The 10,798-nt window shown below is 42.0% G+C and overlaps 1 protein-coding gene across 5 annotated transcripts in view; it reads left to right on the top strand.

Annotated features, from left to right (window-relative positions):
* LOC123518055 (adenylate kinase isoenzyme 5-like) overlaps positions 1 to 9,849 on the top strand; it is a 59,529-nt gene extending 49,680 nt beyond the window's left edge. For 3 of the 5 annotated variants that reach the window (XM_045278615.1, XM_045278614.1, XM_045278612.1), the window contains 9 exons: positions 891 to 950; positions 2,864 to 3,046; positions 3,205 to 3,310; positions 3,430 to 3,546; positions 3,942 to 4,141; positions 4,333 to 4,446; positions 5,806 to 5,988; positions 6,338 to 6,528; positions 7,657 to 9,849. In XM_045278615.1, coding sequence (XP_045134550.1) covers positions 891 to 950; positions 2,864 to 3,046; positions 3,205 to 3,310; positions 3,430 to 3,546; positions 3,942 to 4,141; positions 4,333 to 4,446; positions 5,806 to 5,988; positions 6,338 to 6,528; positions 7,657 to 7,819 — 1,317 coding nt within the window. In that variant the 3' untranslated portion in view covers positions 7,820 to 9,849. The remainder of the gene's footprint in view (positions 1 to 890; positions 951 to 2,863; positions 3,047 to 3,204; positions 3,311 to 3,429; positions 3,547 to 3,941; positions 4,142 to 4,332; positions 4,447 to 5,805; positions 5,989 to 6,337; positions 6,529 to 7,656) is intronic. The other 2 variants (XM_045278617.1, XM_045278616.1) reach the window with 1 other exon arrangement.
* The last annotated feature ends 949 nt before the right edge of the window (positions 9,850 to 10,798 follow it).

Below are 10,798 nucleotides of genomic sequence, written 5' to 3'. Positions count from 1 at the left end.
CCAGAAATACTTATAAAAGATAGTTCTCCTAGTTAATAGTTATAGTAATTATTGTATTTTAACCTTTTTTTTATTATGTTAATGCCGTGAATTAGCTCCAGGATTCATGCATCTCATCAGGATATCATTGTTTTTTTCTTAATGTGACTAAAATAAAGATATTGAATTGCTAATGACCCTTTCTGATAGTAACAATTTTGAGGATTTGTCACCGTGTTATCTCGGTGCTGTTCATATAATTCAAACAGTCAATCAATCACTCAGTCAATGAGTTAATCAGTCAATCAGTTAGTCAGTTAGTCAGTCAGTAAATCATTTAGTCACTCAGTCAGTCAGTCAGTCAATCAATCAATCAGTCAGTCAGTTAATCAGTCAGCCATTTACCTATTCACTCACTCAATCGCTGCCTCACCTAACACCCGCTAGTGGTCAGTGGAGCTGGAAATTAACAACACTTGGGAATCGGTTAACCTCATCCCCCAAAAACAACCAAAATTAATTATCTTGTTAATTTGTTCGCCATTGCAATACACTATATCATAAAAGTTGTCATAGTTAGTTCCTAAGATGAGAATGTTCTTAACTCTTCCTCTCACCACTCATCACTAGAACCTCCGTCAAAAAGAGAGGCTGCTCCTCATAGCTGTGTCTCGGCACCTCCTCTTTGCTTTACTCCTTTGAACATAACCTATGATTACCTTACTTTATGCGGCTCAGACACTGCTTTATATAGATTATTATGCACTTTGTGTGTGTGTGTGTGTGTGTGTGTGTGTGTGTGTGTGTGTGTGTGTGTGTGTGTGTGTGTGTGTGTGTGTGTGTGTGTGTGTGTGTGTTTGTTCACCATATTAACGAAATTGTTGTACATTTTTGGTTTCCCTCGAACGAAGTTGAGAATGCGAGAATATTACGCGAGCCACGCCATGCGCCTCTCCCACACTGCGCGGCGGGTAAGTCCATGTGCCACAGCTACTATCCCCCCCCAGCTCCCACCTGTCCGTCAGCTCCAGTAGGGTGTGCAGTGTTGGCATCTTCGTCCCGTACTCAGTGTGCAGGGTCACTGTTCCCCCCTCCTCTTCGCCCCGGCAGCACTCCTCTCTTCGTGCTCCCTCGGACGGGACCCGCTGGCGGCCTCGTGCTTCGTGCGACCCGCGGCGTCACTCTTTGCCTTGGGTGTCCCAGAAGTAACCTACACTGTTTATCCGTTACCTTCCCTCCCTACATGTTCGTAACGTAATATAGAAACCTGTATATTGGATTTCTCTCGGTTTTCGTTGTACTTGTATTATTGAGAACCACAACATCCACTTAGGACTCCACTACCTCGGTGTGGCGTCTTGTTGAGGTGTCCTGATTCTTCTTTCTCCTTCATGGCAATTGCCGCAGCAGCCTTACCTGTAATCAAGGGTTATATCAATAAAATGTTAGTCATATTTACAATCAATCTCGCCTCATATCGTCTCAGAACTGTTGGTCTGTAACCAGTGAATCCAGCCTCTTCATTACAAACTTTTCCTTTTAATGTTTGATTCTGAGATATACTAAACAAATCTGTGGTCACACATTTTTTCATTTAGGTCTTATAAAATATTTGGCAATATTTTTTAATTGTCGTAATTTTTAAATAGGATAAGCTGCGACTAGTTTTTCTTGCTTTTCATGACAAACTTATCCTTTTAATATTTTATTCTATGAGATATACTAAACAAATCTGTGGTCACACATTTTTCATTTAGGCCTCATAAAAGTTTTAGTAGTATTGTTTTTATTCTCACAATTTTTAAGAAAAGTAAAGTGTAACTAGGACCAGTATCAAGACACCTCAAGAGTCGAGCTTTGTTTCCCTCACTTGTACTACACTAGTGGCTAACTGCTGCTCGTGTTTCCGGTATTGCCACGCATCGCTGTCAGCTCTTGGCTTTCCGTGTCATACATTGGTAATAGTGCACCAGAGACGGCAAACTCACCGAGCTTTGTTCTAGATTGAAGACTGGCCAACACAGCCTCTCTGTTCACGTTATCTGTTACCTTGTCCTTCCTGGAGAAGAGCGGCCTGTCCCTCCGCACTCCCGCAAGCCAGAACTAAATCCAAGTTCATTTAAAATTTGACGCAACAAAGCACTGTCCACTGCAATATCGTTGTGCCGTGCTGAAGAAGAGCGAAGTAAGTATTGTGTTCATTACATCCCCTGTAGTTACCATCGCTGCTTGGCCTTTGTGTGTCTGAGCTTCGGTCACAGAAGTAGTGAAGCACAGCCAACGCTCCAGCGCCTGACGATGGTCTTGTATTTTGTTAGCATGACGTTGTTGCTGGTAATGTTTAAGGTATTTATAGTTTCAGTGTTCAAGCACTGTGTAATGCCTTCTGTGCACGATTTAAACAGAAGTACGTACCTTGTGTGTTGCGCAAATATTCTTACCTTTTTAAGTAATAATAAAAAGGCATTGTTATAAATACAACACGCTGCATTACATGTTAGATTTTCATTTTCTTATCTTTTTTTCAATTTCTTCAGTGACTTTATCAGTGAAGGTACGGTAATGACAAACAAAAACAACTACAAAGCTATCTGTTCCTTACCACAAAATAGCAAGCAATGAATATATCATACTACATTACCAGTTACAAATACAAATTTCGTTTTTTTCTTTCTCTCCTTTTTAGGTTTCAATTATAACCATAAAAATCATTACACTATTCAAGACCTAAGCACAACACAAACACATTACTGCAAACTAAACAGAAAAAAATAAAAAGGAAATCAGTGCCGTTCACCTTCTCACACAACACACAGGCAAAGACGAACAATTATTCAAACTCACTTCATCCCTGAGAGATCCATCACCTTCCCTCGAATTCCAGCTGGGCAACATCGACGGGGCCATCCTACTTGACTGGAGAGAGTCAACGCTGCTCAACAACCTGGAGGCGGGTGCGCGGATGGGTTCACTCATGCTGGAGGCGGCGAAGAAGGAGCTGACGGAATTCACCACGAAGGTCCTGCCAGTGTGTGAATACTACGACAATCTGGGGATGCTTTACGTGGTTAGTGAGATGTTAGACCTGTCTCGTATGAGCGAAGTAAGGTGTTAGTGGGGCCTCCTTCGTGTGTGTGTGTGTGTGTGTGTGTGTGTGTGTGTGTGTGTGTGTGTGTGTGTGTGTGTGTGTGTGTGTGTGTGTGCTCAGGGCGTGCTTTGTTGCAGGTGTCTGGTGAGAGGAGTCAGGAGGAGGTGTTCAGGGACGTTCAAAGGGCACACTCCAAGATACTTCGTTCCGCGCTTCACCCTCCGCCATCACGCGCCTCTGTTGGTTAGTATCATCTCGCCTTCTCTTTTTCTCTTGTTGTCTCAGTTAAAGCAATATACTTAATTGAAGTTCTCAGTTTATGGTGGTTTCCGTACATCCTCACTGAGCATGGCGTACCGCAGGCTCCTACCGGGAGTACCGCAGGATGGCGCCAATAACGCAACACCAGCCGCTGTCCAACGCCACCATTACTGCGCCGCCGGAGGAGGAGGCTCTCCCGCCCTGCATCTTTTTTATGGGTGAGCCGCTGCTCGTCACACACACTGCATTGACCCATTCACTGCTGGACAAACTTTTTCCTCATCCTCTTGCTTCTTTTTTTTTAAGTGGTATCTTTACGCTACACTGTTTTATTATTTTCATATAGTTATGCTGTATAGAAAAATCACTTTTCCTTCTTTCCTTTTGTCTCCATACAAAACTATATTTCTAAGTGTCGTAAGTATTGAATATTAACAGAAAAGATCTCTATAGGAGTAAAAATTATCATAGGAGCTAGACGATTCTCATTTTCAACAAAGGAATTTAGTTATGAAAGCTTACTTTGACATAGAAACATTGAAGGAGAGCACAGGTCAGCTAACAAATGTGTCTGGGCGCATGTGTGGCTTACATGACAGTTTTGTGTTTCAAGGTGGCCCAGGGAGTGACAAATGGCGCCTCATGAGCGGCATCACTTATCTATATCCTGGATGGGCGTGCGTGGGCGTGGGCCAGATGCTGCGGGACCACGTGGCGCGTTGGAAGGAGGACCCAGAGTCGTACACAGGCATGCCCAACGAGAAGGTGGTGATGGTACACAACCTCATGAAGAAAGGAGAGCTGGTACCGCAGGTGAGGTGTGTGTGTGTGTGTGTGTGTGTGTGTGTGTGTGTGTGTGTGTGTGTGTGTGTGTGTGTGTGTGTGTGTGTGTGTGTGAGTGTGTGTGTGTATGTGTGAGTGTGTGAGTATTTGTGTGGGTACTTTAGGGAGAAAAGAGAACAAAAAGTGGGGAAATCTCTCCAGAATTTCTTCCTTACCTTCAGGACCTGGTGTTGGACTTGCTACAGGAGAGGATAAAGGAGCTGAGTTCTCGCGAGGGCATCGTGCTGGTGGGCTTCCCTAGGGACATCATCCAGGCACAGAACTTCGAGGAAAAGGTAAAGAAGTGTTCTCATTCTGAAGAGAAAGAATTGTTGAATATCAGGAGGAATAAGTAGGAAAGAAATTATGGTTGTGTTCGCTTAACCCTTTCAGAACCATTACACATTTCCATTTTGATTCCACTTTTATCTATTTTGTACAGCTTCAGAGACTTATGTAGGTGGTTAGAATAGTGAAGACTGGCCACTAATCTTCTGACCTCCATAGGTCCTTCCTAATGTCAATAAAATGGTCTAATCGTACACAAGTCTCAAGATAAAAATGTGTTCCAATATTGAAGAGGTCAATACATGTCTAAAGGAAGGAAAACAATAATTATGGAGAATATGACAGAGGAGAGAAAAAAAACTGGAAGATATGGGAAGGATATAAGAGAGAAAGGGGGAGTCTGATACACAAAGAGCAAAAATAAAGATCTGGATTAGTACAGTACCAAAGGCTGTATTTTTCGCAATCTATCTTTTATGTGTGTTTGTGGTAATAGAAACTAGTGAACTTAGAATCAGAGGAGAGGGATTATGACGAACTACTAATGATAATAGTGCATGTTCAATGACGCACCACGTTAAAGGAAAACCCGTGAAATGTAAAAAAATATGCTGATAACTTTAAGTATTCTACGTTGTTGTTTACTTGGTGGGACTGATATTGCTAACTGGCTTGACCTTGTAGTTTTTTCCTTATATTATCTGTCAGTAATCTTTAGTTAGCACAGATAAAGTCAGCGTAGCATCTTACAACACACACACACACACACACACACACACACAAAACACTTCACTGCCCTCTCTGCCTTCTGCACTGAATACCTATTTGCCACGGCAGGTGTTGTCACAAAGAAACTTTCGTGTGTCTTAGTTCCGCACATTTGTCGTCGCATGCTGAAAGACTGGAATATTAATTTACGTGTTCAGTGCTTCGTATGTAATGTTTCATCTTTCACATCATTCTCTTTGAGTGTGTGTATGTGAGTGTGTGGATGGGAGACTTTTCCTTCATTTTAACGACCATCATTATGTTATTGTTTGTAATTACATTGTTCTTCCTTTTTTTTGTCCAGTATGACAATGTAAAGATAATCGTTCTCTTAATCTAGAATCCGTCAGAATATTCAGTTATAAAACATAAAATAATTCATCTCTTTTCTATAGCTTAGTGTTGTTGATAACGCAAGAACAGGCAGGATCAAATAATAACATTTTGAAAGTTTGCTTTTGGTTTACCTTCCAACACTGTTTTACATCCGCCTGTCTCATCTTTGGCCCGAGTGTGTTCTTCCAGTTTCCTTATGTCCCCTAACGTACTTGCATCGATTTTTTTCCGTTTGTGTTAATGTATGTTCTCGGTGATTGCAGTTCCACCAGATCCCGCCCTTGTTGCTCATTGACTGCTCAGAGTTGGAGCTGGGGAGGAATCTTGGCCGCAGAGAGTGGCGTCTGGACGACAACGTAGCGGCGGCGCGAAGAAGGCTGGCCATTTACCGTGAAGTCACGTTGCCCATGCTCAAGGCCTTCGATGAAAAGAACAGACTCAAGATTGTGAGTTGAATGACAATGAGCGGAGTGTATTGGTCTGCGGGGTCAGTGGAGGTAGACAAGATAATGTGGCAGTGATATGCTTGATCTTCTAACATTATTTTCACAGCTGAGGTTTTGTTATCGTTTAATTAATATGCTATATTGTTTATTTAAGGGACTTACTGCACTCTGCGGGTGATTTTAGGTACTTCAAGAGATTTTTTGGCCCATTACTTGCATATCTTGATTATTTTCTGTGCTGCTAATCAAGTCCCATTAGTACCTCAGTTTTATTAAAATCAGGTCACTCCATCACATTTGGACATTAACCCAATGACACCTTGTGATGCGTGTGTTGTCGGTGCCTCAGATTGATGGCGACGCTGACTGGGAGCAGGTGGAAAGGGAGACTAAGCGAGCCATCTACGTAGAGACCCAGAACCTTGCTCGGCGCGGCATCAGGTCGGCAGGAGTCACGCCTACTCCCTCCCCACGTCGCGGCCTCGTGCGCCCCTCTACTTCCACCTTCCCCAGTGAAGTCGCCGCCGCTACCGTCAGCAGGTTTGGGTCACAGTAATGCGTCACGGACCAGTGCACATGTCCTTCCTACAACTGTTCTTTTTTTCCGCTTCTCGCATGTCGAGTGAATGAGGCAAACGACGATATCAAGTCCATAATTCTTGTGTCTTGTAATATAACTATGAAATTCATAAACGAAATAGCGATGTTTCATGTCAATTCTGAATGTATAGCTTGTATAGAATTAACATACTATAGACGGATACAAAGTTCGTACAGTAAACACACACACACACACACACACACACACACACACACACACACACACTCACTCACTCACTCACTCACTCACTCACTCACTCACTCACTCACTCACTCACTCACTCACTCACTCACTCACTCACTCACTCACTCACTCTCTCTCTCTCTCTCTCTCTCTCTCTCTCTCTCTCTCTCTCTCTCTCTCTCTCTCTCTCTCTCTCTCTCTCTCTCTCTCTCTCTCTATATATATATATATATATATATATATATATATATATATATATATATATATATATATATATATATATATATATATATATATATATATATATATATATATATATATATATATATATATATATATATATATATATATATATATATATATATATATATATATATATATATATATATATATATATATATATATATATATATATATATATATATATATATATATATATATATATATATATATATATATATATATATATATATATATATATATATATATATATATATATATATATATATATATATATATATATATATATATATATATATATATATATATATATATATATATATATATATATATATATATATATATATATATATATATATATATATATATATATATATATATATATATATATATATATATATATATATATATATATATATATATATATATATATATATATATATATATATATATATATATATATACACACACACACACACACACACACACACACACACACACACACACACACACACACACACACACACACACACACACACACACACACACACACACACACACACACACACACACACACACACACACACACACACACACACACACAGTATATACTCATATGTACATATAATGAATCTCTTGAACAGGGAACCGCCAGCAGAAGACCCCAATCTAGACCAGCCCAACGGCCCCGTCCCTGGCAGCCCCAGCCGCCTTCCTGACCAGGAGATGAAGCCTCTCCCTCGGGAGCTGAGAGGCGTCGTGACAGAGACGACGCCCAGGAGTCAGTTGCGGCACGAGCTGGTCTGACCCCGCTGAGGCGCCGGCGAGTGGCTGTGATACCAATATCTTCCAGTAGAGACACAGGGAGGCGCCACGTCTGTGTGTGTGTGTGTGTGTGTGTGTGTGTGTGTGTGTGTGTGGGTGGGTGGGTGTGTGTGTGTGTGTGTGTGTATTTCAGTCAGTTGGAATCCAGTGGAGAAAACCAAGCCTCCGTGCCTCATTTAATCGGTTTGTGTAAATTTTGTCTTCGTCGGTCTCACTCCAGCCCTGCTCCCCGTGCTGTGTGTAGAGGGTTGCTAGTCGTCTCACAGCCTCTAATGTATTCCTGATGCTGTGAAGCGTGGTACCCACAGCACGACAACAGCAGCATCTTTTTTATTCGTTGCCATTCTGTTCAGTGACTAGTAAGTTCTCCAGTGTGTGCCGGCCTTGGCAAACTACTCAGGTGAGCGTTGCTGATGACCAAGCAGTGGTTGTCTACTTAGACGTGAGCATGATGGTTATGGCAGCAAGATACGTAATGGTGACGCCAAGACAGGGACGTGGTGGTGGTGACGCCAAGACAGGGTTCGTGGTGGTGGTGACGCCAAGACAGGGACGTGGTGGTTGTAATAACATGAACAGTTAGCGGTGGCAATGGCGGTAAGCCTGAGGTGATGTGCCTGTGGTACCAAAACTGTGTAACGCGCGTTGGCTGTGGCACAAGAACAAACGCATTATTATTATTTTTTTTTTTTTATCATTCCGCCAGTAGCCACAAAACCTTGATCTTAACTTGAGGTGATATCATGGCTGCTTTCAGAGATGGCCGTGGCCTTTGTACCAATTCACATTTTGATCATTCTTGTCATAACATGAGTCAGTGCATCATGTCAACAACCCTCAATGTTTCTAGGTATTCCTCGTGTAACCTGCAGCAGTTTCGGTGAAAGTTGGCGTGCAGAAGTGATTGATCCTTTCAAAAGAAATGATGTTTGCTCATCAACACTTTCAAGAGGAAGGTTTCATGACATTTATCTCCAAATATGGGAATTTTTTTTTTTTTTTTTTTTTTTTTGTTACCCTTGGCCAGAGTCTTTTCTTTTATGCAAATGTAAATTCAATGGAAGTTATTCTAAATAAACACATACTTGGTTGAAACAACGTTGAGACCAGAATAGCTTCTCTGTTACCTCCATGAACAAAGACTCACCTGTGACTCACCACAGAGTTGTACTAAAGTGTACCTTGAAATATGATATCTATAAAACACAATGATTTAATGTTACGATATCTTACATCTATGTGAAATGCCTTTATTCATTCCACTTCGCTTACTTACGCAGCGAAGTATAAGAAAATATGTATAAAGATTAATAGTGCTGAGATCATTAAGTTCCGTACAGTCATGACAGTATACGATTGTCCACAGTAGAGGTGCTAATGGTGCTAAGACAGAACCGCAGTGCCTGATGGAGTGTGGTGACAGTGGCACCGTGGCACTGGGGCCGGGGCGAGGGCAGGGTGGGTGGCTGTGAATCCAAGACAAGATGGTGACGCCAATACTAAACTGCAGTGTGTGTACGTACGTATGTGTATTACAGCGGTACTCGACCAACTGTTTTGTACGTACCTGTATTATGAAGACACCTTGCTGTACCTTTTGTTTCCCGGATGTTGTGTAGGGTATGTTCAATTGCTTATTTATCTCTTCATTTACCCATCTATCAATTTATCGATTTATGTATTCCTCGATATACCTTTCCGCCATTTGTTTATGCAGTTATTTATTTATATTTGCAACGTTATTTACAGATGCTAAAACATTTAATAATTGCAACATTAAACTGTATTGCAAGTGTGTGTGTGTGTGTGTGTGTGTGTGTGTGTGTGTGTGTGTGTGTGTGTGTGTGTGTGTGTGTGTGTGTGTGTGTACAGTACATTGGGTGTCGTGTTTCCAAGGTGAGTGAAGCATTGTTTACTTACCATGATCGTCAACAGTTCCTGTGCTCGAGTGCTTTACCTGGTGACGCGCGGAGGACACTCATCAGCCTTTCAATAAAACTCAGCACGGCTGGTATGAGAGTATTTGTCTCCCAATGATGCCCACACGTCCAAGTACTCGTACCGACGGCTCCCTACTTGATGGAGCAGTTTTCCTACCTATCACTTAAGAAAATTGACAGTTACTATCTCTTTTCATGGCAGCACATGTCATTGGCAAAGTTAAGCTTCCTCTGATGTGTATTATATGCTTGCCTTTTTTCCTCTTCCTTTCCACAATCCCCCCTCCCTGTCCGTCGTCCTCACTCCCATATTCCCTCCCCCTCTCTCTCTCTCTCTCTCTCTCTCTCTCTCTCTCTCTCTCTCTCTCTCTCTCTCTCTCTCTCACACACACACACACACACACACACGATTGTTATCTCTGTGGGTGAGTAGTGTTAACACCACATCACCACACCTTACCACACGGCACTACCATTACCACTACTATATCACCACCAAACACCACCACCACCCCCAAACTCAACCACCAGATACCACATACCACAGCACCACCATCACAACACCACACCACATTACCGGATACGACCATATCACACAACCTCCGGACACTATCACATAAAACAACACCACCACACCACACCTCACGATCACCATCACCACCACACACCATACCATACCATACCACACAACATACCACACCAAGGCATCTATGGCGCTTCGACCTGCTCTGCCCCGGTGAGTCCCGCCCCGGCATCCTTGGCGACTCAACCTACCCAGCCCCGCTAACTAACATCCTTCCGCAGCCAAGGTAGCATTTTTCTCTCCTAGTTAGGGTAAATTCGAGTATTTTGGAGGTGTTTCGTGTGATTTAAAGGCTCGCTGTGTTGGAGTAGATTGGGGTGGAGGAGAGAAGAGAAGAGGAGTGTGAGTGTGAACCAGTCATACTCAAAATATCTTTAATTGATCTCCTTCGCATGAACTTAGTGGTCTCTATCTGGAGGCTAATAACGGAACCAGTCA

This window comes from Portunus trituberculatus, chromosome 43 (assembly GCF_017591435.1).
Source record: "Portunus trituberculatus isolate SZX2019 chromosome 43, ASM1759143v1, whole genome shotgun sequence".
In the NCBI taxonomy this organism is placed as follows: domain Eukaryota; kingdom Metazoa; phylum Arthropoda; class Malacostraca; order Decapoda; family Portunidae; genus Portunus; species Portunus trituberculatus.
Note: the sequence above shows the minus strand (reverse complement) of the source record. Positions and strands in the feature narration are given on the sequence as shown.